Source organism: Carassius gibelio, chromosome B2 (assembly GCF_023724105.1).
Source record: "Carassius gibelio isolate Cgi1373 ecotype wild population from Czech Republic chromosome B2, carGib1.2-hapl.c, whole genome shotgun sequence".
Taxonomy (NCBI): Eukaryota; Metazoa; Chordata; class Actinopteri; order Cypriniformes; family Cyprinidae; genus Carassius; species Carassius gibelio.
This window is the reverse complement of record NC_068397.1, coordinates 25,582,880-25,609,804: the sequence shown is the minus strand read 5'-3', so window position 1 is coordinate 25,609,804 and position 26,925 is coordinate 25,582,880. Positions and strand designations below refer to the sequence as shown.

Genomic DNA, 26,925 nt, shown 5'->3' with positions numbered 1-26,925 from the left:
TCTTCAATTGATTTTTCCGTACATTTATGCCATATGACCATAAACTGAGTCACCACTGATAAGCTACTACTAAATATTAAAGAAACATTAATTTTCTGTAAAGTTGCTTTGCAATGATTTGTATCGTAAATTGCCCTATACAAATAAAATTGAATTTAATTGAATAAGCGTCAGGGAGAATTCTGCCAGAAACAGTATATACTGAGTGCTGTGTGTGGTCACTGGCTGCTTCCTTTTTATATAAATAGAAGAGTTTCTTAGGCTAAATAAATGATAAAATCACAGGTCAGCGGCCTGAGCTGAGCTCTCTGTGTTTGTGAGGTTTACTTGTGGCAGCATCTATGAGGAAGTGCAACGGTGGTGACATATTCACTGTTATGAGCTAATGTGCAAAAAAAAAAAAAAAAAAAAAAAAGTGACATGCAGAAGTGTTGAACAAGCGGTTTTGGTGTGAAACCGCTCCGCACTCCCGAACGTTTTAGTCAAACTTGTCACAATGATGACACTACGACGAACTTCACTGTTGCAGTTCAAAATAGCGGGTTCTGCCTAGCATCCCTGAAAACAACAAGACTGAAACAAAAGGACATTAACTAGTTTCATAATACAAAACTTAATATTTTACTTACGTGAAAGGACCGTTCAGAATTGGAAGATTATTTGCCCTTTTGTGACATCGATTTAAAACTGCTGCCACGTTGGATTTATAGAGCAGCGTCATCTAGTGGCAGAGACGCGGAAACAGCACATCAAGTGTGAAAGAAAGAAGCAAATCGCCTCATTAGAAGTACAAATTATTTTGAAACATGTATTTACAGGTACCAAAAAAATAAAAAAAAATAAAAAAATAAATAAACCTTTCCATACAGTTCCTTTAAGGTATTATAGGCCACAATACAACCACACTGGCATACTTAAGATTATGGGTCGACTATATTTTTAAGGTAAACCCTAAAAAAATCAGCTGTTTTCTCTCTTCAGTTTTTCAAAATGCTAGTTTCAATGATCCTAAGTTGTTTTATTAAATATTAAATGGTTGTGAGCATAATGCATTTTTTTAAAAAAAAGTCACGTTGTGAAAGATATTATTTAGAAAAAACAACAACAACAACAACAAAAAAACAATTAAAAACAAACAATGAACAATTATATAAATATAGGATTACTTTTTAGCCAAGATTTTTTGACGTGCCTTTGAGTAAAATTAGAAAACAAATAAAGATGCACTTATATTATATATTTGGGGCACTGACACAATTTTCATAATTGTAACTCTGTATGCCAACAGAATAAAATTAAAATGAAACAATCAAGATAAAATTGAAGTGCAGATTTTAAGATTTAATTCAAGTGGTTGGACAAAAATAATACATAAATTGCTTAGGAATTAAAACAACCATTTTAAATCAACTGTCCAATTATGGTGACTTGAAAAGGGGGAGGTACATAATAAAGAGTTGTAATTCCTTAAACTTTCCTCCAATTATTTTACCCATTATATAACCGTAACTGGAATATGTTTTGGTCAGCAGCTAAAATAATACAAATTGTGCCTGTGTCCAAATATAATGACCTGTTTACACACAGACACACACACAGACACACACACACACACAGACACACACACACACACACACACAAATAATGTTCACACCAATAAAAAGGCAGTTATTTCAAACAAAATATTTATAAAAACTTTATTTACTTTGCTCTTTGGAATGTTGTTGTTGAGAAATTAATAAATCCGATTGGTCAGATTTGCTGTTGCAAACAGGTGATTGGTTGAATTAGTAGATGCAGATGAGACATAAGTCTTCAGTCTTTTTTTTTTCTGTTCATCACAGAACTGTGAATACAAAACAGCCACCAGACAGATTGGACTTCATAACATCAAGTGAAACTGATTTTTTTTTTCTTTTTTCTTTTTTCTTTTTGTTAGAGTTTGTCATGAAAATCCAGTCAAATGTTATTTCAGTTCCCCTGGACACAAAAACAACTATTACAATTAAGAAAAATACCATTTCATTTTAAATAGCATTAAAAAAAAGTGAGCCGTTACACTGACAGTCGCATTTCTCTTACAGTTTAAAGTAGTTAACACTTTTATTACTATCTAAATCTTTCATTAAATATAATTGTCAGTGCAAAATGACATAAGTTGGTTCATTTGCGTGGGAGAAAATGTTCTGGCATCTCCTTCAAGCTGCTGAAAAAAAAAATAGACCCATATGCCTTTGTCAGCACTTTTCGTCTTGTCTCTCTTAAGTTGTCCTCTCATTGCTTAAGAGCACGGATCAGTTTGTGCTTTTCACATCCTTCAAATACAGTTAATTTCCTTGGGGAGATACTTCCACATTAGTGCTCTTAGATGCTTCATTTGCTTTGTCTCCGCTTCGATTCCCAGACGTTCCCAGAGTGAGTGTCTCCTGATCAGGAGGGGTCCAGCCTAGAAACACTGTTTACACAGATCTGCAGACATTATGATGTCATTCTGAAATATGATGTCACTCGATACCATGGCAACACACGTTTACTCACACGCCACATGGGCAGCTGAAAAAAATTCTGCGTTACTATTCCATCTTTTAAAAAAACACTGTCTCAAAGAATGTCCTCTGAGCTGTTGTTTTACAATACATAGAGTCAGGATGGACCAAATAAAGTGGTAGAATCTCTTTTTAGCTACTTAACATTGAGAAAGATGTCATGCGTACGTCCCATTGATATATATTAGATGAATTATGTATTTAAACATTGTCCCTTTGACCTGTATTGAACTGTATCATGACCCTGAAGGACTGTCATTTTTTAGATGTAATTATACTAAAATATTTGATTGCAGAATTCCAAGTGCATTTCAAATAAAATCAAATCCTGATTCATGAGAATTTTTGTCTTGTTACCAGCAAAATATCTGAACATTCTTTAATAAACTAGATACATTAAATGTAAGTATTAAATGAAATACTCTTCTAATGCCATTAAAACATTTTTTTCTCTTGTTTTAAATATATGAGTAAAACAAATTTTAGCGATGTTTAAGTTAAAAACAAGAAAAACTGTTCGCCAGTGGCCTTAATATCTTACACAGTTTTGCTTGTCAAGAAAACTACAAGCAACATTTTTACTTGAAAATAAGACAAAAATACTGAGAACTGTGTAATAAATCAATAAATCATGAAATTTGGTCATATTATAATGCTTCCCTAACAAATGTCTTCTGACCTGTTGTTTTATAATATTGAGTGAAGATGGAAGATGGAATAATCTAGCTACTCAACACTGAGATAGACTTCATGCTCATGTCTTATTGAGATATATTAGATGTATTATTATGTATTGACCTCTGACCTGTAATGGCCTGTATCTGTGAAGTTTGTCCTCAAAAGCAAGTGATTTTCTAAGAAGGAACCCATGTGTAAAAAGTCAACAAAAACACATTTAAAGGCACCATTGGAATGAAGAGCGAGTTACCAACTGAACAAACACATCTCCAAGCATAAACAAGCACAGTAACACTGAAAACCCAGTTGTGTAGAGCTCTGAAAAATGGGCTTGTCGAAAAAAATATCCAGCTGTGTGAGAGGATTCACATCATTTGTCTTGGTCTCATCACCAGCAACAAATATACAAACGAACAAACAAACAGTAGACAATCATCGTCTGGCTGTACAAACTTTACATGGCGCCCTCTAGGAGGCCAGTTTCTCTTCCTGCATGTCCTGAGAATAACGCTCAGTCTTCTACGAACGTTCCTCCAGCATTGTCCAACAAATGTTTCCTGGCTTTGTCCAGCATTCCTCATGCCTCTGAGTAAGATTTCTGTGCGCTGAGTTTTTCTTTCTTTAGTTTGACTCCATCCACCAGCTCAAAGTTGTAGTTCTCCAGAGCGGAGAGGTTTCTGTTTGTAGTGTGAGCGCACGCGCAGTAGAACAGCACGCCGCACACGGCACCCAGCAGGACTCCCACAGCACTCATCACGATGATGGTGATCAGGATGGGGTCTAAACTCTTCAGCATGGAGCCGCGTCCAAAACTCCACAGGGTGTTGTCAGTCCCCTCACAGTTCTCTACTGAGAGAGAAAGACACACAGAAACAGAGACACTGTGAGACATAAGCATAAGCAAGCTGAATTATATTATATACGAGATGATAGCCAATTAAATTACAAATATCTAATCATCCTTTTCTGGCTTAAAATATATGAGTAAATATTTTTTTTTTATGTTTATGCTTAAAACAAGAAAACCTTTGCCATTACTAGGTTTAAGATCTCATACAATATTGCTAATCAAGTAAATGTACACTGTAATATATATAATAGCCTATATAAAAGTTTCTAATAAAGCAGATTATTGGAATTGTGTTGTACAAGGAAATTCTATCTCAGTTTATCTTTTAAAAAATTGTGTTTAATTGTGCAACTTGTCATTTCTTTGTAATTGTTTGTGAAATGTATTAGCAATGTCTGAGTAAAAAACTGAGTAAAATTTTTTAAACTATTTTTTTTTTATAAAAATAAGTTTATTTAAAAATATTTTCACTTAAAAATAAGACAAATTACATCTTTATTATGATTATTATTATTATTATTATTTATTTTTTTTGCAGTACACAGAATTCGGCAATGCACACTTAAATGAGTTCTTATTATAATGTTTTCCCAATAAAATGTGGGTTTTACCAATCTCATCAACTTCATCTTCATCACCTGGTGTATTATCTGGGTCTGAAATACAAACACACACTAATCAAGGAGATGAACTCCTTTGAAAATTCATTCATATTCCTTGTAGAGATATTTTCATCATACAAATGTTAAATAAAAGGTGTGATTTATCTCAGAGCTTATTGGTTTGGTTCAAGAATGAGAACGCTATTATAGAAAATTCCTATGAAAAAAAAAAAGAATACATGTGGAAAAATTTGGTAAAGTGATAGCTTACCAAAAATGGCAATGCTTTTATCATTTATTCTCCTGAGGGAATGCAGATGTTTGATGATGCATATTAATGGAGGTTTTTAACAAGTTTGAGAATCTGCTAATAAAAGGAGGGCAGGCCAAACATAAAGAAGGAGGGGCTAAACTAAAGGGGGTGTGATCAAACATACCCTTGCATTCTTCAGAATCCACTTCATCCAGAATCTTTATATCATCCAGTGAGATGTAACCAGACTCTGTAGGATCCACGTGAGCCTCGAGGATCACCTGTCATGCACATACAGAAAAAGAGTCAGTGTCATGTTGGAATCAGGATGTTCGGCTCATAAAGCGGCCATTGGTACCTGAAAAGGAGTGTCCGCACTGGGAATCAGAACTCTTCCTTCCCTCCATCTGCTTTTCATCTGGCCGTTCACAGAGCGGATCAGAAGCTCATTGTCCTCTCTCTTATCCTCCACCACTTCTAATCGCTCCATCTTCTGCTTGATGTTCAGCGTTCCCGTGTGTTTCTCACTGAAGTGGTACCAGAAAGACATGCACAGGTCCGAGTCCGGGGCTGTGACCGGCAAACTGACCAGCCTTGCCACCCTTCCTTTTCTCTCCAGCTCTTCATCTGTCTCCGTATCCGTCTCTCTCTCAATCTCTATCTGCGTGTTTGTGTTAGAAGCTGCGTAAATGTAGTTGTGAAGCTTCCCTGAAACAGAAGAGAGGAGCTTTATAACATTTGATCTCAATACGCTGCCTTATACTTTAAAATAAAAGTGCATTTAGGAACTTATAAATCTACATTTCTTGCTATGCTGATGTAAACGTCAATTATTCTTACCTTTGTGGTCCAGATGAGGCAGTTTGTGATCAGTTTGTTTGCCCTTGTTATTGATATACCATTCAGCTCCTTCACCTCCATCTTGACTCCATCCACAGAAAGAGGGGATATCAGTCCAGCCAAAGTCACAGGCAAACCAAATATACGCTAAAAAGGAGCACAAACAAAGCTAAATAAACTTTACAGTCCTTCTCACCAGATTTAAAGATGTTCAAGTAAGCCACCGTTAATGCAGTATGGGACTGAACACCTTCTATCCTTTTTGGACTGCTGGAAGCTTATTAATCAAAGCTCTTGGCAGGTTTTCAAAAGGTTGTAGGTTCAAACCACAAAGGGGAGTGAAATGCGTTAAGCAAGCCTGAGTCTGCCAACAGAAACTGCAGCGAAATCTGCTAAATCACCAATAACCAGAGGCCAATTACACAGCACTGTATCTAGATATCACATTCTTCAATGACTCCAGTATATCTCATGATCTAGGTAGTTAAGAGCTTTTCATATGCAATGTGTTTCTGTGTTGTTGTTTCATAAACATCTAAGCATCCTTAAAACAAGACACATTTAATCGACAAGCTAAATACAGAGATTTCAGAAATTATATCTCGAATTGAGTATTGAATTCAATATTTTTCTCATGCAATTAGCAAATTTGTTTTTGTTCCAAATTAAAATCTGTAAAACAAAATCTATTTTTATAAGCTAATGTGTAAAACAATAAAAACGCACGAGTCGGTTTTAAGAAACTGGAGATTATAGCATGTAATTATGCAGCACAACACTTGGTGGCAGTAGAGATTTTCTTTGCGCTCGAAATGGAAAACTCCAAAGAGAGGATGATTTTGTTCCTAATTTCTGTCAGGCTAATCAAGTACATGTATGCTTCCCGTAATGTGTTTCTGTAGGAATTATATTCAGCCACTAAAGATAATACCCACTGAGAGTGAACCACTTTTTTTTTTAACAACAACAGCAACACTCCAAATTGTTATTGCCACTACAGATAATTGTCTTTTTAGTTTGTGTGTGTAGTAGTTTCTCACCAGGTACTGCTTCCATCTCCATAAATGGCTCTGCCACTGCAGTTTCTAAGGAAAACAAAATGCAGAAAGTGCTATAGAGTTAATGAAATACAGACTAGTTAAATTCCAATTGCATGTTCTGTATGTTTATATTTGGTTCATGCTTTGTCACTCTATCATTCACTAAATGCAGGAACTGAAACCACGCGCAAAAAGAACATACTCTGGGTGGCCTTATAATCATGTTAAGATGAAATCTTATACACAGACATTTCATCTGAAATACATTTAATCATATACAGTGAAAGAGTAAGAAAAGATGCATTACAGCTCAAACTGTGAGGTTTATAATCTGGCTAATGCGAGCTCTGTAATGCGGATTTTGTTTTAAAGGGGTTTCATATGTTTGCACTGGTTTTGAGGACGGCTTTGCTCGAGGATGTTTGCTGTGTTTCTCAGAGGTGAGTAAGTGTTTTAAGGAGCATGACATATGTTTGCAGAGATTGACGACAAAAGGCTGGAAAAGAAAGGTCATGCAGAAAGCCCTTAAATGGAGATAATTTAGGTGTGATTTATGCAAATTACTAACCTAGGACATTCGTCTGCTCATTAGAATACTCCTAAATTAATTAACATTAGAATGAGGTTAAGAACAAATCATGTGCCTTCACACGTGTTGCAAACTAGTTGGAAATTTTTAGTGAGAAGTGCATATGTGTGTATAAATGCGAAATATTCCACACAATATTTAGTGAATGAGAGCCACTGTCTTCATTCTGCAGCGTGTTGAAATGATAAACGTGTATTTGCACGTTTAGGGCACCGTTTAAGACGTTTGTATGTAACCTTTGGGTCGTAATTTGTCTATGCTTCACTGTGTGGGTGTTTGTATTTGTAACCTTTTGGGTCATAGTCTGTCTCTGTGTGGATGTTTGTGTATGTGAGGGTATTGCTTTCTTTGTGGAGACTTAAATGTCCCACAGTGATAGTAAAACCTAAAATCACCAGCGTCATTGGGACCTCCCAACAGTCCCTATTATGAAAACAGCATAATAAAGTCAGTAAATAATGTCTTAATTAAAATCTAAAAATACCATAAGGTTTCTCTAAGGAGATGAGGTAGTGTTATGGTTTAATTAACATAATTAGCTCATAGATGTCAGCGGGGTGAAAGCATGTGTGTGTGTCTAACCTGTTGTGTCATAGTCTGTAACTGCTTCGCTGTGGCAGCTGCCATCATCATCGCAATTCTCCACTGTTGTTGGAATAATGGTGGTTGTTGGAATATTCCCTGGAGCGCTGGTGACGGTAGCTACTGTAGTTTCCATGGTGGTGGTGAGGGGAAGAGGTGTTGTGGGCTCTGAAAAGAGATCAAGGATGTTTAGACAGGCAAGTTATTTAAAGTAAAGGAAGCTTTCACAAATTACACACCATTTCAACAATCTTGTTCATTTGGAATAGGACGAGATTCCTCTTAGCTCTGTGATTGGTTGGTTTGGTTGTCACTCACCTTGCAGGTCACATCCTAAAACCTCCAGCCTTAACCCCATGCCTTCAGCAGAGCCACGCTCAGGGTAGATACGCAGGAAACGCATCAGCACTGGATCAAAAGTACGTACTTCCGGTGTGTCGTGGTTCTGATTACCCATAAACACCTGGATATGCGAAAAAATTTAATATTCTTTAGAACATTTTGTGTCTGTCTGCTTAAACAGATGAAAAATACTGCATTTCATTTACGGCAAAAACAATAACTATGAAGATAATTATAACAATAACTATAACGTCTACTATTATAAGCATCCACACAAATAAATGATAATAATTTTGACGTTAAATTCGTGATACAAGTGTGTTCTTCTGCTGCTTTAAAAGCTTGATCCCTTTAAAGTCAGGTGAATTCTATGGAACCCTGTTTACGCCACAAAAAAAACAAAAAAAAAACAAAAAAAAAGGTAATTGCGACTTTTTGTTTCACAATTCAGACTTTTTTCTCACAACTCGCAAATGTGAGTTTATATCACACAATTATAACTTTTTTTCTTAGAAAATTTGTGATATAAACTTTTATTTATAAACGTTTATTTTTTATTCAGTGGTGGAAACGGGCTTCCACAGAATTCTGATCGGCTCTCAGTGTTTTTTATCGTTCATAAGCTGGGCAATTTTATTGTTATAGTTGTCTGGATTTCCTTATTCTTGTAAAATTAGAACATTTACTAAAGCTTTATAGTATAGCTATCATTATAGTTATTGTCCTTGGTGTCAACGACCCTTAGCTATAACAATAACTTTGTAAATTACAGCGTTTTACTAATCATCTCAATTCCATGAGAATAGGGAAGTCCAGACCACAGCTATAATATTAATGACACAGAAAAATTAGCAACACTTTTTTCAGTAGATTAATGATGAAAACATGAACAGCCAATCAGAATCCACTTGACTTTAAAGAGCTTGAGCATTTAATATAGCGGACAGCATATTTACAGTGAGTGGTTGTAACAAACAGAATGTTCCCGTCCGTTGGTGTGGGAGCTAATATAAGCATAGTAAATAATCATTATAGATGTCGTTCTTTGTGTGAACAGGCTTTTCCACATGCAATACCTTCACTTTGTTGCTGTTTTCCTCTAGTATGTGGCTCCAGTCTGTTCCATTTGTGCTGTATGTAACTCTGAAGCGTTTGATGAAAATATTCACGTCTCTGTATTTTCCTCCCTGCAGGATGAGACCCGATACGATCCGCTGGGCCCCCAGATCCAGCTCCAGTGACTGGTTCTTTCCGACAATCTGCTGCTGGTGAGCAACCACCCAGCCTGTTCGGCCGGTTAGGAGCCGGGCCTGCTCTGGGAGCCAGCCCCTCTCTGCCGACGGCCACACTGTGATCTGAGAGTCCGAAATCTGACCCGAAACCATCCCTAGCATACTGGAGCATGGGGCGTCTGAGAGAAGGAGAGAGAATACGAACTATTCTAATGAAAGGAGCACCAATATTCTGAACCACAGGAAAGAGACAGAGGCTACTTCTACCTGTCAGAAATGGTGAGAATGTATTAAAATAAACAGACACACATGCAGATGGACCTCTTGATGTCAGTATTAGGTGTCAGTGAATAGAGAGTGGAGTCATTCTCAATGATCACACATGGAGTGAGCGAATCTGGGGGAACTGAAAGTGACTCAGTGCTGCAAACCACAGCAACACCTGCTGGGATTTCTTAGTGATGTCATGGCTGAATCTCACTGCAAAAAATCCTCTGCTATGAGTGTGTGTGTGTGTGGGGGATGAGCTACCTGATATTTTACATCCGTACACCTCGAAACGCATGCAGATGCCTTGTACCCAGGACAGAGGTCGAATACGTAGGTAACGGGTCAGGGTGGGTTTGGGCAGCCTGGCAAGCACCTCATCTGTGGGATTTTGATTTCCATTGAACACCTGAGAAAAAGAGAATTGAGACATGTATCATATTCCTCCCCCTTTTTCACTGTTTGTCATTACCAGTGTTTAACTGTAAATTATTTTATTGGCATTAATGTTTTACACACATTATTGTCAAATAATCTGCACAAATAACAAAAAGATAAATGTAAAACGTAAGTAATACTAATAAAAGTGTTATAATATAAATAATATATATATATATATATATATTGTAGAACCCATGATATTTATTTTAATTTAGATATATTTGGAATAAAAATCTTTTGTTACATTATAATTTCTTTACTTCACTTTTGCATCCTTTAATGAATTAAAAACATTCATGTCTTGACAGACTGAGACCATAATTTTGACAGAAGTGTACGTAAAATAAAATATAAGATCAAATAAAATCAAGCACTTTGTATTAAAAATACAGAACATTAATAATAAAAAAAGAAAAGAAAAAGAAAAGAAATGCTCACCATATGTTTGGTTTTGTCTTTCAGGAAAATCCAGTCCTCTCCGTTCGAGCTCACACTGATCTTGTATGTTTTGACGTAGTATGCTTTCTGCGTTTCCTTTGAGATGGCACCCTGTGTTCCTATAGCCGTCACATACCGCAGGAAACCCAAGTCCACCTGTGAGAGACCGACAGAGATGGTAAGAGAGAGCTGTTACTCTTCGGTAAGTGTTTTTGTGTGTGCGGTAATGTGTTGTTTTAACTGGACTCTTCACTGTGTGTTGGGGCAGTTGTCATGTAACTGCTAGTTAATCACCCTCAGACGCACTGCACCGATTCACTCTCAGATCGTGTGTGTGATCTATGATGTTTTCACTGCATAGCAGCAGTGCAGTGTCTTGTCAGGGGGGCTAAAAGCTTAACATAATTTACCAAAGTAGGACATGTTCCTGGATCAGCGTCCTCATGGAACAACATTGCTAAAATCCCAACCGACCAGGACGTTAGACTCAAGACTGGGATTCCCTCTGCTTTTGGGAGGTATTTTAGGGTTAAAGATATGACAGAGGTAAATAAATGTTGTTCTAGTACAAACGAATGAATTGTGATCCAGAAACATGTGCTACTTGGGAAAACCATGTTGAGTCAGATTCCACACATGCACACTAAACAAAACAGCACAAGCTATGTGAATATGGTTTAATTACTGCCAATAAACTGCTGGAAGAAAAATGTGAACCAATAATAAAACATGAGGTTCCCACTGTAAAACTATCACTTCAGCACAGTTATCAAATTGATATAATTTGAACAAACTTGACAGCCACTTGATCATATTAACTCCTTCATTACTTAGGTCAGGTAATACTAGCCACTGTATGACCAAAGAGGTATTTCTAATCCCATTCCATCTGTGAACTATAACTCCGTGCCTTCTGTCTATATTGACACAAACAAACTCCTCTGTCATAACCTGAATCACTTTAAACAGTAACTGGCCAATGAAACTAAACACACCCTCAGAATTTTCAAAGCATCATCTATCATGGTCTTATATCATTTCAGGTTCCGAGAATCTCCGTTTCCTTCCCTCCTCACGTATTACAAGAAGTCTGATCTAAGGTTTGGAGACCCTTACAGTAACAATGACCACATAATAGCACTAAAACGTGGTCAAAGATCCAGGTCGGAATCACAAATCATCTTGTCGTGGAGCGATTCCTGCATTGAATCTAGCATGTCCGTTATTGTCCGTCTCTCGAGTGTGTGCGTGACTCTCGAGATAAATTAAACTCAACTGACGCAACAGAAATGTGCATAAATAGCCTATTGAGAGAGTTTGGCTCAATGCAAGCATTCCTGGCACAAAAGTTCACATCTCTCTCCCACTGCTTTCCACCCAAGTCTCAGTGAGCAGATGCACCGAAACCGCACTGCTGCCATCCCTCTTTCTCTCTCTCTCTGAACAGGAAGGTATTATGAGGCTAATTGCTTTTCAATATTGTGTTGTATCAGAAGCGTCCGAGCTGCCAACTGGAGCCAGCCACCGCTAACAAGATCAACAAGTGTTAACAACCTTTAACGAGGGAACAATGGCAGGACAGAAGCAGAGCCCCTCAAATGCCAGGATCGAACAACAAACATGGACACTTTTTGTAGAAAACAGGATATTGGTGGGTGTGTGAGAGAGAAACAGAGAATTTAAACAGGAAAGGGAAGAGGAATAAGGAAAGAGGAAGACGCTTCTCTACTGACCCTCATGCCGCTTTGCTTTCTTGGGAAAGTTTCCAGGCTGAGGCCAAAAGACAAAACATAGTGTGATTCAAAAGTGCCCCGGGCCAAGGATCACTTGTTCAAAGGCAGGAATATGAAGAAATTTGGACAGGGAAGATAGATAGTTTGAGAGAGGAAAGAAGGAGGCCATCTAAGTGAAAATGGAGGATATTAAACACTTTGACATTGGCTGCCAGATAGTTTGCCTCACTTCACACATTCGTTGTGCTTCCCACCAACAGAGCAAACTATTTCCCATTCTAAAGAGACCAAGAAAAGTGTTAAGGTTAAAGTATAGTTTAGCCAAACATAACAGTTCAGCGTTTTCATTCCAGTGTCAACTTATACTTTTTTTTCAGTTAAATGCCAAATAAAAATCATGTTAAGGTTTCCTTTCCGTACAATTTAAGTGTACTATAAGGTACTAAAATGTATCATAAATATACTATAAAATTAAATTAAATTAAATGTATGCATTTAGCAGACACTTTTATCCAAAGTGACTTACAGTGCATTCAGGCTATATATTTTTATCTATCATGTGTTCCTGGGGAATCGAACCCCCAATGCTTGATATCGCATTGCTCTACCACTTGAGCTACAGGAACAAAATATACAATGTATTACAAATGTAGTTTTTATTCATTATATGTGCTATTTTTATATCAGTAAGATTGTATGAAAATCTGTACTTTGATTCAACATTAAATTGATCAAAAATGACATAAAAAAAATGTCATTTGTAATGCAACAGTACAAAAGATATTGACTTTAAATAAATGTTGATCTTTGAAACTTTGTATTCATTACAGAATCCTGTATAAATGTAAATGTTAATAATTGTTTCCACAAGACTGCTATGCAGCACTGTTTTCAATACTGATATTGAAAATAATAAGAAATGTTTCTTAAGCACCAAACCAGCATTTTAGAATGATGTCATGTGACTCTGAAGACTGAAGTAATGATGCTGAAAATTCAGCTTTGCATCACATAAATAAATTATATTTTAAAACAAATGATTTTAAATTGTAACAATATTTCACAATATTAAAATTTTAGATCTTGAAAAATCTTACGGACCTCAAACTTTTTAAGTATGTGTTTATACAAAGTTATGTGTTGCTATGAAGTAAACAATGGGAAGAAATTTTCACCCCATTGTACTGGTGATAAAGCAAAAAACACATCCAGATTACATTCTGCATAAAAAACATATATTTAACATCTTTCTATTTGCATATCAGATTGTAGGGTGTTAAGTTTCTTATTATTTAATTATATTGTTAAATATCATGCCCCAATATCCTTAATGGGTAAAATATTACTCTCATTCTCAGAGGAAAGCAGTGACCTTTCACTAGTTCACTAGTTCAACTCACTCCTGCTGCTAAAAAGAAATCTGTGCAAGAACCTCGTGATCAGATCTGGGGGAATGACCTCTTTCTCTGTGTCAGAATGAAATGTGTTGTCCAGATGTGTGTCTGTTTTCTCAGTAACGTCAGAAACGCTGGCCTACTGTCAGCACAAGCACTGTCTACGGTTGCTCCATAAATGTCCTCTTTCAGAGAGGAAACCCTTCCTGTGTGTACTGCTGTGAGAATGACAACACGCCAATCAAATTCCTTGTAGAAACAAAGAGCCAGGAAAACCCTTTCCTTCAGTGTATGATTGAGCGTGTCTGACTAAAGTAGGATTGCAGATTTTCATTTTATCACATAAATGTCTATAGATTAGATAATAAATCAAACTAAGATATATGATATTCAATAAAAAAAGGAACTATTTGTGAATATAATTATATACATTTTTATCATTTATACCAGGTCAGAAATAAAATATTACTAAAAACGATTATTCAGCAAGGACGCACTAAATGGATCAAAAGTTACAATAAAAAGTGATGTTTCTATTTCAGAGAAGTGCTGTTCTTTTGAACATTCAGCAAAAAAAAAAAAAAAAAAATGCATCACAGTTTTCACAAAAATACTGTTTTAATCATTGATGAAGATAAGAAATTTATCATAATGTGACACTGAAGACCAGAGTAATGATGCTGAAAATTCAGCTTTGCATTAAGAAAAAGAAAATTACATTTTAATATATGTAAAATAGAAAACAGTTCACCAGTACCAAATGCCTGAACAATAGTGTGTATATATATATATATATATATATATATATATATATATATATATATATATATATATATATATATATATATATATATATATATATATATATATATATATATTCAGTTTTTATTTAATAATACATTTTGATTAACATTGAATACTGACTTTGATTTGATATACAATCTGTAAATGTAGTGGACATGGAGGTTCGAGTCTTGCCTGTGATGTTCTGTCCCATCTCTGTCTGTCTTATAATTTCATGATACGGTGGGCTGTCCAATACAAAGCCCAAAATAAACAGCAGGGGGGTACTATCACTTTAAATGTGAAGTCAGTTCTTTAAGGCCAAACACAAGCACCCATTCATGAGTGTCAAGCACTGTTTTCCCCCTTATGTAACTTCAGTTATTTTTAAATATTTGTCTATGTACACATCCAAGTATGTCATGTCTTGTCTGGTAAAATGAAATAGTGTTTCCCTATAAAATTAGAGAAAGTGTGTGTGTGTGTGTGTGTGTGTGTGTGTGTGTGTGTACCTGTATCCACTCCCGAACAGAATCATCTGATGGCGTCCAGCCATTTTCAGGGAAGTTCAGCCTGGAGCGCAGTGGAGACCAGCTGGGATTATACTGTGATGATGCAGTTATCCTGTCTTCTGTGATCTCACCACTTTCCATCCCTAAAGGAGACATACACTCACCTACACACACACACACACACATACCAAATATATTGTGAGTAGTGTCATGTTTTTGAAGTAATAAACTGCACACATGGCACTTTCATAAAATGTGACTTTTGAGGACATTTGAAGCGGTCTCCACTATTTGACAGACTCATAAATCATGCATTTGATTAATCTGATACTGTCAGAAGGTTTGGGTTTAGTAAATATTATTTCTTTGGTAAATATCAGTGCCTGTCTATGTGAGCGTGCATGTGTGAGAAACAAAGAGTCAGATCTACTCTCTTCTCACCACAGGAAGTTAATATTAGCCTTTCATGTTTGGCCACAGATGTAGTGACCCATGTGACCCTTGTGCCCTGTGTGGCAGGGCGATGAAGATGAATTATAAACGGACAGCCTCACTGCACTTTATTACACTGAACTGAAAGCACACACACACACAGCATTGAGAAGTGAATTTGAGCTGGGTTCAGGTCTCAAAGGATCGTGGGTGTTACTTCAGTGCCATCAAGCACATTATTGCCACATTATTGCTAACAGTCTCAGTTAGTGTGTGATTCTCTGAAAACTTGATAGATGGGTTTAATAAAAGCACCAGACTGAGTGAGCTGAGAGCGCAGAAATATCAGCAGCAGTTCTCTTTTCATTCTCATCTTCACATATATCAATCAAGTAACATGCACTTCAATTTCAGGAAAGCTGTCAAACAATTCGAAAAATCTTGTCACTTGATTCTTTTTTTAATTACACAATTCTATTTTATCATGAAAAATTTAATTATACAATATGTCATGTTATCACAACATGGCAACGTAATAAACATAATTTAACTGGCTACATTTCCCTCAGTTTTCTGAAGTGAGCTAAAGATGATTTTCCTTTTAATTGACATCTTGCCAGACCTGGAGGAAGACCAGATGCTTGATGAACCAGCTATGGAGTCCAAAGATGAAGATTAATCTGGTCTGCTTTTCCCAAAAGCATTGTAAGTGTATATAGATTGTAGAAACCATTGCCACCAATCCTCTCTGTGATCAATTTAGGCTTATGATGCTTTTGAGAAATGCAGCCCTGGGCATTATATTTGATAACTGATTGTAGAAAACCTTTTCTTATTGGCTGAGAAAACTGAAAAAATGACAATTTTGATATTGTACTTGATGCAAAATATGATTTATTCATCAAATCAACACATAAGGAAATTAGATGAAGAAGAAACAACTGAAAAACTAGTATGTAATTCTTCAAATAACACATGCATGTTAAATTCATTTTTGATTAAACATTAAACAAGTAAAGTCAAAAGGAAATTAGAAATGACTGAATACAATGAATTGATTCATTTAATCTTGGACGGTGGACAATGAGATCTATAGTTCACGTCCAAGATTTTTTAGCTCCAGTTTCAACTTTGTCTTCTCTAACTCCAGTTTTTGTATTTCTAATTGCAGTTTGACTTTTTCCAGTGTCAAAACTTCATACTGTTTTTCCAAAACATGGTCCATGGTTATCTTGCTTGGAGCGTCTTTCTTTGTCTCAGATTCCGAGCCACATCTTTCAGGAGTCACCTGGATACTGGAGGAACCTTTAACAAGGAAGTTAGCCACATTAGGGAGGGATAGGAAGAGTTTGTTAAAAAAAAAAAAAAACTCTGTTGACACTATATGCTAGTTAACTAACTTGGTGTTACAACTCGTTTTAAGTTTGTAAGCATGTGTTTTACCTGTGCTGCTTGGTTGTGGCACATCTTCTTCTTGAGTGACTAAAGTTAACAAAAGAGAGAAGAATGCTACTTAGCTATCAGTTAAATTATATATAAAAAATCCAAAACTACTGAATAAAAAAGCAAAACAAACCAAACCAACAAATATATAACTTTCTGAGCTACCAAACTCTAGCAAAAACGTTGCTACTCACGAGAATGTCCAAGCGGAGATAACGTGACGGATTTTGAGGCAATGTATCTTCTGTAGCTGCTGATAAGGTCCTGAACGTAACTCCGGAGATTCGCCAAGATTCCTCTTTAATTTAGGGTGGTCTTCCTTTTTCCATTGTACCAGGTTTTTAGAACATTTCTGCACATATTGTTATTGTGGTCCTTGTGTTTTTTTCTTATTTGCATTACAATCACAAATTTTTTTAATTCAAATCAAATATTAAAATAGTATTCAGGATATTTTTGAATCTGTATATAATATGCAAACGTTAAGTAAAGAGAAACTTTGATGAACACCTGTTTTCAGGCATTTTATTTAAAGTTGTTTAGTCTCTTACTTTTTCCACAAGGTAATACAAATTAGAAGGTCTTACTAAAGACAACCATGAGCTTATTTCGCAAAACAGGCTTTTCCCAGTGACTAAGATGCAGTCCCAGAGCTTAAAGCTCCTATCATGGTCTAAAAAGACCATTGAAACTAAGCTGCAAAAACATCCATTTCACTCTTGTGACATCACAGTCATCAAGCCTCCATCCACTGTCTAATATTGGACTCAAGAGTTAATTCACAATGCATACGCTTACAGAGGTCACTTAGTGCATGTACAGTTCTCTCTCCACCTTCAATACCATGACTTAGGTGCCCTTGAGCAAGGCATCGAACCCCCAACTGCTCCCCGGGCGCCGCAGCATAAATGGCTGCCCACTGCTCCGGGTGTGTGCTCACAGTGTGTGTGTGTGTGTGTTAACTGCTCTGTGTGTGTGCATTTCGGATGGGTTAAATGCAGAGCACAAATTCTGAGTATGGGTCAACATACTTGGCTGAATGTCACTTCACTAAAAATAGTCTAAGACAAAGCAGACAAACATAAGACATTGACAAATTATGAAATATACGTGCAACATGAACACTTTTAAGTGAAACTGCTAGTCTGACACTAACCTTGGTGCGGTTGAGGTGGGTCTGAGCTGGTTTGGATGCTGTAATTGGCTGAAAAGCCTTCCTTGGTGATAGCGTTGTCTGTGTGGATGCTGAGAGAGAGAATGCCGGTGTATGAGATCACACGACCTGGTTGTCTGGAACCACAGTATCGACCGATATGAGGCCCCACTGAGAGAGAGAGATGAGTTTAAGCAATTTAGTGCAAAATTCAGTCACAAATTCAACCTTTCAGCATGTAGAACATTTCTAATAACCAAAAGAGCCATAATTATTTTTTTATATGTGTGTTTCTTTGGTTGTTCTGTTCTTCTAAAAAGCCTTTCCTCTGGTTCTAACACTTTACAAACGTTTTGCTTCTTTCAGCATGAAGTGTGAAAGTCAACACTGTTTCTTTTTTTTTTTTACCCTCAAGTTCCTGATAATTTTTTTGTATTATTATTACTATTATTATTATTATTATTTTTTGTCTATACCTGTAGGATATCCATCCCATATCTCCAGATAGTCAAATCTGCAGATGGCCCCCGCAGGTGCGGTTGTGTCCGGTTCCATGTCGAAGCTCTGGAAGTCCAAAACGATCTCTGCCATCTTGGGTGCAAAGATGATGAAGGTGCACTCCAGGTTGTTAGGATACTTATCAGGGAAACCAGGGGTTTGAATCAGTCCGTTTGGCTCAGTGAAGTTTCTGGAACATTCAGTGCCTGCACAGAATGTAAAACATCAAAGTTGCATAACGTTAATGCACAATATATGTAAACTGCATATACAAATAGCATTAAAAGATAATCAATATTTTGATTAAAAGATCTTAATTTTGTATTACTGTGTGTGCATGTGCAATGTAAGATCTTTGACTGTGTGTGTGTGTTTTCTGATACCTGTGCGGTGTATTTCATAGCGGATACTGAATCCGGCTCCAGTGCTTTCATAGTCGGAGGTGAATTTGATGAGTAAGGAGTTTCCATTAGAGATAATCGGAGATGGGGCGATTTTGCCGCAGAACCTCCCGAGAGAGAAAGCGTTCTCATCCACACCATCAAACACCTGGACAAAATCATACCTACACACAAACACACACACACACACACACACACACACACACACATTATTGAAATTATTGTGTTTATGTGTTCTGTAATACATTTATCAGTGAGTCACCAGGGTTCAGTACAGTACTGTTGTGTATAATATAATATAATATAATATAATATAATATAATATAATATAATATAATATAATATAATATAATATAATATAAAAAACAGCAATAACATATTGAATTAAATCTGAAATTTTGAAACAGAAAGACTGACACAGTATTTTCTAGTAAAACATACTCAAAGAATTGGTTTGATTTACTTTGAAACATGTATTTTTTACAGTGTTACACACAATTCCTAATAATTCAATTTATAATCAGTTGAATGTTCTTATCAATAATTGTAATCCACTGTTATAATGTACTATGTACACACACATTATAATACATAATATATTTTTATGCATTTAAAGACTTTAATGCATTTTATTGTCATTATTTATATAATTTCTACTTTTTTCTTGATGTGACCATAAATACATATTATACTGTATTATGAAAATGCCTTTCCAATGCATTATATGCTCACATACTGCATAGAAAATATAACTTGAAACTCTGAAACATCTTCCCCCGGTTTCATCCTAGAGTATCTTTTGCATGACTCATGTAGATTCATTTTGATGACTCTTACAGCATCAGCTCCAACAAAACTACCCGAAATATGAGGCATTTCCTGCTGACATGACACTGGTTTTACACACAGCACCCCCCTGAGTACATTCATGCTCTCTTGCTCTCCTGTAACCCAAGACACTGATGGTCAGTCTGATCTCTGACCCCTCACCACAACGCGACCCTCTGTGGGAGCCGAAGCGTGCTTCCTGCCGTTCAGACAGATCGCTCACAACCTGGACTCGAGTTAAACTGATGATCTGGGTAATTTAATGAATCATAAACTACATAACAGGAACCCTGGCTGAGGAAGATGTCCCAGCTTCTTAAATACATTTATATTCTTCTAATCTTAGGGTAGTTTAGAAATTAAAATACCATCTTCTTTCACTCACCCTCAAACTGTTCCAAATCAGTATGAGTTTCTTTCTTCTGTTGAGCACAAAAATATATTTTAAAGAATTTTGGCAGTTGCTGGTAGCCATTGATTTACATAGTTTTATTTATTTTATTTTTTTTTGTATATACTATCAAAAGACATTTTTCAGAATATTTTCTTTTGTGTTCAAAAGAAGAGCAATACTCATTTTTTGGGTGAACTATTCCTTTAAGAGGAAATCTGTAAAATACTACAGAAATTTGTAAATTTAGTAGTTTATTTATTTATAAAAAAAACTATTTAATACTGAAAATGTTATTAAATTTTATATATGTAATTCATTTAAAACAGATTTTTTTGTAGTAAGTTTGGAGTAAGTTTCCCCATGTTTGTAATGAACCGAATGAGAGTTGATTGCTGCAGTGTGTTTTATCTGATAAGCGTGAGAGAGAGACTTGCTCACTTTCTACAGAGACAGAAATTCAGTCTGTGATTTTGGATTGAACAATATCCTGCTATTGAGCAAGACACACAGGGGGATGTGAAAGCTGCTGATAAAGTGACTTATTGAGAGTCAAATAAACCAACGATGAAGCTGTCAAGAACTACATTTCTGTTCTGGAGGTTTGCAGCAAATTCAGTCCTTACAAAAATGAGAATGCATGAAAAAGAGGGGGAAACGATTAAGTGTGAGTGTCTGATTATGTTTTACATTAAAACCCTGAAAGATGGGGCTGAAAATAATAAGAAATAAATCATAACCCATAACAGTAGATCATAAAATTAAACTATTAAATTCAAGACAATAGGTTGGGTGTTGTGGCCGATGAATAGGTGGTTGCTTTACAGTTGAAAGGTGTTCTGAGTGTTAAGAGTGATTTTTTTTAACATGACATAAAGAGTGCAAAGTCACATGCCAAAGTTAAGAGTTAGCAGTTCAAATCTCTATCACTGTGTATGAGTAATAGTAGCAGTGATGCTTGCCTTTGCAATAATGTGTGTGTGAAAGCGAGTGTGTTCTGGAGGGCTGTTAAGAAGGCGTAGAGAGAGAAAGAGAGTGTCATTAATGATTAATATGTGCAGAATTATTAAAGCATTCCCACACAACAAAGCCATTAATGATGAACATTATTTCTACTCTGTACGTGTGTGTGTAGAGGGACTCAGAGGAATCAATCCTCGTGAATGCTGCAGTAAACTACTCGTGTTTTCTCTCCTGGAACACACATCACAAAATGACAAGTTAAACTGAAATGGGAAAATGCATTTCTGTGTCTGCGTGGTATATGAAGGTTATAGATTATGTGTGTGTGCTGTGGCACAGAAACATATGTGACTGATTTCACACTAATCACATTACTGTCTAAGGCCAGGGGCATTTGCAGGACCGACATCTCCAAAAACCCCTCAGATAAGACAAGAATGCACTAGAAACACACACACTGGTCCTTTAAGACACCAGATAAAATGAGTACACAGCTACTACTGTAAACAAATCAGGCAGGTTGAGCTAAGTATAATAGCCACACTAGAACCAAATATTTGATTTCTCAGCATGGATGTGCTCCTGTCAATTTGGTCCTTTTCAGTTAACACAGCGGTTTATTGTTCAGCTTTTGTGTCCAGAGAGAACCTTTGAGGATTTTTACAATGAGAACTTAAGAGCAATGTTCTGCTGCATTCATGCCATGTTGGAATTACCATAATTACAAGATGACAACCTGTTCACATCCTCGGGCTCGGATATAATTTGTTTCCATGGCAACGTTCATAACGCCACATTTGATCCATGTGCAGCTTTGTTGTTGATGACAGCAACATAATTAAGCTCTACTTTAATTCACCATTGTAAGAATAAAGAAAGCGTACCAGGTAGCATTGGCTATAATAAAATGGCATATCAAATATTAATATGTAGTGCTATCTGACTACATTTAACAGCAGAAGCCGCTAGCTTTTTTGTCATCACAGCCATCAAGTCTGAATTACAACTTGTAATTAAAAGTTCAATGAAGATGTGAATGTTTTCTACCAGTTAGAAGCTCATGCAGCATCTGAAAGCTGTAAGCAGCTCTGCTCTGTTATATAATGTTGAAATAAAAGGCTGTTAGCTTGTCCAATGTGTTTGTTCTCTGCAGAGCAGCGCAGGAAGGAATGAATAACGGTGTTCGTGGTGGTCTCCTGGGCTTTTCCGCAGAGTTCGTTTAATAATGTTCACCATAAACTCTGCAAGTTTTGCCACAGCTAAAAAACTGACGGCAGTCCAAGAACAACACAGCAGCATCTGGTCCAAGTTAAAGTGAATTTCTGATTAACCTTCCTGTTCTGAGACGCACATTCATGCTAGTCCGTCCAAAACACACCAGACATTCCACAGCATGCACTGACAGTCACACGCTTGTGTTGGAATCTGACATTTTGAGACAGGACATTGAAGCTCAGTCAATGATTCTGAATGGATGGGAAAGTTCTGGAACTCCGTGGAATTCTGGGAGAAAGTGAAGTAACACCAGTGCTGAGTTACTGTTTCGCGCCAAGCTCAGGGTGTGAACGGTTGTTTTGAATAGTCTTGACTAATTATCCATCTGTATATCTGCCCAAATTGCAGTCAGAGGTGTGTGTCTATATCTATGGCAGTTTTGGTATTTCTTGTCAAACATGGAGGCTTTTCAAAGATCTCTGTTATGAGCTTGATAAACATCTGCAGCTGGAATCCTACATTGATATTCAGAGCAAACACATCAAGTGTGATTGAAAATGTGGTTTATTTCTGACATGCTACATAATTAGCCGCTTAAACCCAACACCAAACTTGAAGACAATCAGAGTTTGTTACGAATGATTTCATCATCAAAGACTCTTCCGATTCTTGTCTTTTCGGGTTCTGCTTTTTTGGTCTTTTTTTTAAATTAGAGATGGTTTTTGACTAAAAGTAAGCTTAGTGTGGATATATAGTGGACCGTATACTGTATATACACTGCCTGTTAATTGTGATCTCATTGAATATTTAAATTTGCAGTAAGCGTCACAAAAGCGTCTTAATTTGTGTAGACAAAAATAGTTCTTCAAAACATCTTCCACAAAAGAAAATCATAGGTTTGAAATGATGTGGGTAAGTAAATAAAGTTGCCATTTTTGGGTGAACTACCTCTTTAAACTTTTGAAGCCTGATCAAATAATTAGTGAAGAAGGCGAATATATATTCTGGTTCATTTCTCACACTGGATGCAGAACATTTTCGAGTGGATATAAAAGAAGTGGAGTGCACTGGATTGTGGGACACATTTACACCAATGTGCTCTGATTGTATAATGTACAGTTTGGAAAAAAACAAAGATGTAGGTTAATCTAATACAGTGACTCATGCTATAGTCACACACAAAAAAATTATTCCTACAGTTTGCATATATGTGCAATACTGCACACTTCTAGTATGGGAGCATGCCGTTCTAAACATACCATTCTTTTACATCTCTATCTCCCTCACGCACACACACACAAACTAAAAAAGAAAATGAATATAAGGGGATGGTCATGGTCTGTCTGTTGCTCTTTCATGCCCCCTCAGGGGCCCACAGCAGGACGTTCAACATAAGGGACTTTTCACTGGTCCCCTGGCACTGAAATCCAACCCAATAGTAAAGCCAAGTCTGTGTGACTGACAGCTGCTGATTTACGCCCCCATTTACGAGCTGTTTAAAATGACGGAGAGACTCATCGAATCCATCTCATTTATGAGATTCAGTCCTCACAAGGCCTTGCGAGTGTTTGCGTGCTGATGCTGTTAACTAAACCACTGAAATGAGCCGCAAGGCAATAACAAGCTCTGCCTCCAACCTCACTATCATTTAATGTCATTGTCTGTCAGCCTCCTCATTAAGAAAACAATCAGCTTAATTACTCATGTGATGCTGGAAGCCTCATCAAACTGATGAAAATGAAACCATAAACAGCATTCAACGCACCCTTTAACATTTTTCTGTTTTGACTCCTCACATTCTTGAGATTTCCTCTTGGGAAAACCATCCCCCTTTTATTCCATGGGAAAAGCAACCTTCTGAGTGATAAATGCAGATCCATTATCAAAGCCCAGGACATTTGTTTTTAAGCAGATCTAGTTCAATTCCTCCTAAATTTAGATCCATAAATATGAAATGTTTCATTTTCAACCAACAGGTGGCACACCTCAAGATCTGAGTGCCAAACTGATCTAATTAGAAAGCAGGTGTGTTCTGTGATACCAGAAACAGTATGAGAAGAATGGAAACCACTTGTAGGAAATAAATTGCAGAATACTGCGACTGTAGGAAGATTTTGGTTTTCTTAAAGAAAATCGATAGCCTTAATTGGTACTTCCCCATTCAAGTCAATAGAAGCTGTAAATGCATGCCTAGAATATAGCTCACAAACAGAATAATTCCAGAAAGGATTCTGGTGACATTTATCATCTCTGACACCCCAACAAGACAGAGATGTTGTTTAGACTTACTTGCATTCCCGGCCTTCCAGATCAAAATGCGGATTGAAGTTGATAAGGATCTTCTGCTGAGGATCAGGTGCCTGGATCAGCCAGCTGCACTGCTGGTTCCCCAGGTATCCAGACGGGTAACCGGGAGAGGTCACATACCCGGCGCTGGTGATTGGGATTTTCCCACCGCAGAGACTTTCTAAAAACCAGAGTAGCACATTTATCATTTTAACAACTGAAACTCAGGCTGTCATACTTAGATATCAGTCATAGTTGTGCACATTCCATGCATCTCATACTAGAAGCCTAATTGGTGACAAACTGCGCAAACGTAACATGACACCCATAAAGTCACACACAGCGCGCGCCTGAAAATCGATAAATGTAGGCTATCTGAGCTGAACACAACAGGCCGTGGACTAAGAGAGGGGTCACTGTATACGGGTGTGAAGATGTGTTGGGCAGATATGCCACTGTGTCTGGGTGTTTTGGTCTGATAACACACACCCAACTCTCGCAAACACACACATACACGTACATATGGAGCATCTCTGGTCTCAAAACATGAATCGAGTAATATTTGATTATTAGTATTATCTAAGGTGTACTAAAGAAAACTAAATTTTTTGAATAATACACACATTAAGCAAATACAAAAAAATAAATGGGCTACACTAAAACTATGCGTCACGTGGTAGACTAATATCTAAATTAATTGGTTTTATTTAAATAAATACCATTATTAATATCACTAAACCAACATTTTAACGATAAGATCAAATAGACCCTGATGGTAACAAACTGTACATGTTCACTTTTTACAGTGTGGAAACTTATTTAAAAGAAGAATGTACGTAGTGCGTAACGAACGATCTCTCCCTTCATCAGATACGGTTTCTACCTGTTTCTGAAACAGCAGCCCTACAGGTGAGCATCGATATCAAACGACAGTAATAACAATAACAGAGCTCTCCCGTGCGCAGAGAAACCGTGCCGTGCCGACACCACAATAACCGACTCACCCGTAAGAGCGCGAGCCACGGACAATCCCGTTAGAGTCACGCAGAGCAAACGCCAGTACATCCTCAAAGAAATCTGTTCACTTATATCCTCAGGATTTCGTGTATGAGTTATTTTTGAATCCACGCGGTAGTTCAGAAGCTGGAGAGAGATCCTGCCACTCAGATCAGGGAACCGCTGTCTCCTCTTCCATAAAGAGAAGAAAAGAAGGAGAAAAAAAACTCACAGCCCTGGAAAGCGGGAGAATCTTGCACAGTCAGTGAGCGCTGTAAAATTTCATAATCCAAGTCTGGAGAGGCTTGACAGCGCGTCCTCGGCTCGTTGGCAACGGGCTGTGTGCGCTTCTGCGGGCGCGCGGTCGGGTCACTCCCTTAAATGACTTCCGTTCTCTCTGTCGCGCGTAGACGGGCACTGGTGGGTATATTTAACAGGTTCTCTCTGGTGTTAATGTGTCAGCATCCGATCTGAGGACTGGGGGTGTCAAAACTCTCGCAGCACTGGTTGCTCGTGTTCCTCCTCCTTGAGAGAGAATGGGCAGGACTGGAAACGAGCAAACCCTCTAACCCCTTCTTTCTGCCAACCAGACACGGAGACTCTGAGCCAAACCAAAGAGACTTCGCGCTCCTCTGCGTGGGAGCGCAGTGCTCAAACAAGATGTCCCTCAAAGCAGGCTGCGAATTATGACGGGTTCTGGGGGAGCTAGCACCCCTAACTAGGACCCTCAAAAATAAATCAAAACAAAAGACTGAGGGGGGTCTTTAATGTTTGTCTCGTTTTTGTCTATGCATTGTTTTATATATATATATATATATATATATATATATATATATATATATATATATATATATATATATATATATATATATATACACGCTTTCAAGCATGGTTTTAGCAACTACTGAAGTAAGATTACAAGTTAGTAACAGCTATAGTGCGCTAAATAGTCGTTTTTGCCCGAGGCCAACACGATAGTCGAGCGTTTTGCGTTAAAAACAAATCGCAAAAATGTTACATATTTTACATTAGAAATATTTCATAAAAATCAATAAGTGTATTGTTTTAAATATAGCTAAATATTTGTGTTGCGTGAAACGAACCTCAACCAAAAACTTCAACCCAAATAATTTCCTTACTGCCTAAATGTCCCATAAAACCATATTGATTCAGTTGCGCACCTTTACCATTCCTAAC

The 26,925-nt window shown here is 37.0% G+C and overlaps 1 protein-coding gene across 2 annotated transcripts; it reads right to left on the bottom strand.

Annotated features, from left to right (window-relative positions):
* Positions 1-1,683: 1,683 nt before the first annotated feature.
* Positions 1,684-26,336, bottom strand: LOC127950819 (neuropilin-1a-like). Of its 2 annotated transcripts, none has more exons than XM_052548133.1 (17): positions 25,737-26,336; positions 24,736-24,913; positions 19,032-19,213; positions 18,627-18,854; positions 18,154-18,321; positions 15,123-15,286; positions 10,701-10,856; positions 10,086-10,230; positions 9,399-9,733; positions 8,299-8,443; positions 7,981-8,148; positions 6,810-6,854; positions 5,770-5,916; positions 5,288-5,637; positions 5,114-5,210; positions 4,686-4,730; positions 1,684-4,073 (listed from the first exon to the last, which is right to left on the bottom strand). In XM_052548133.1, the coding sequence occupies exons 1-17, from the start codon at positions 25,795-25,797 to the stop codon at positions 3,802-3,804; spliced, it is 2,886 nt and encodes a 961-aa protein (XP_052404093.1). In that variant the 5' UTR covers positions 25,798-26,336; the 3' UTR covers positions 1,684-3,801. The 2 variants fall into 2 exon arrangements, with proteins under 2 accessions (XP_052404093.1, XP_052404095.1); XM_052548135.1 differs by having other exon boundaries at positions 1,684-4,070; positions 25,737-26,323.
* Between the last annotated feature and the right edge of the window lie 589 nt (positions 26,337-26,925).

What these genes read in the sequence shown, in the direction of transcription:
- LOC127950819 (XM_052548133.1), bottom strand. Translation starts at nt 25,797, where the DNA reads ATGTACTGGCGTTTGCTCTGCGTGACTCTAACGGGATTGTCCGTGGCT. An exon ending in CTGGAAGGCCGGGAATGCAA is followed by an intron (nt 19,214 to 24,735) that starts GTAAGTCTAAAC and finishes GTTTGTGTGTAG; the next exon opens with GTATGATTTTGTCCAGGTGT. An exon ending in GTGCGGACACTCCTTTTCAG is followed by an intron (nt 5,211 to 5,287) that starts GTACCAATGGCC and finishes TGTGCATGACAG; the next exon opens with GTGATCCTCGAGGCTCACGT.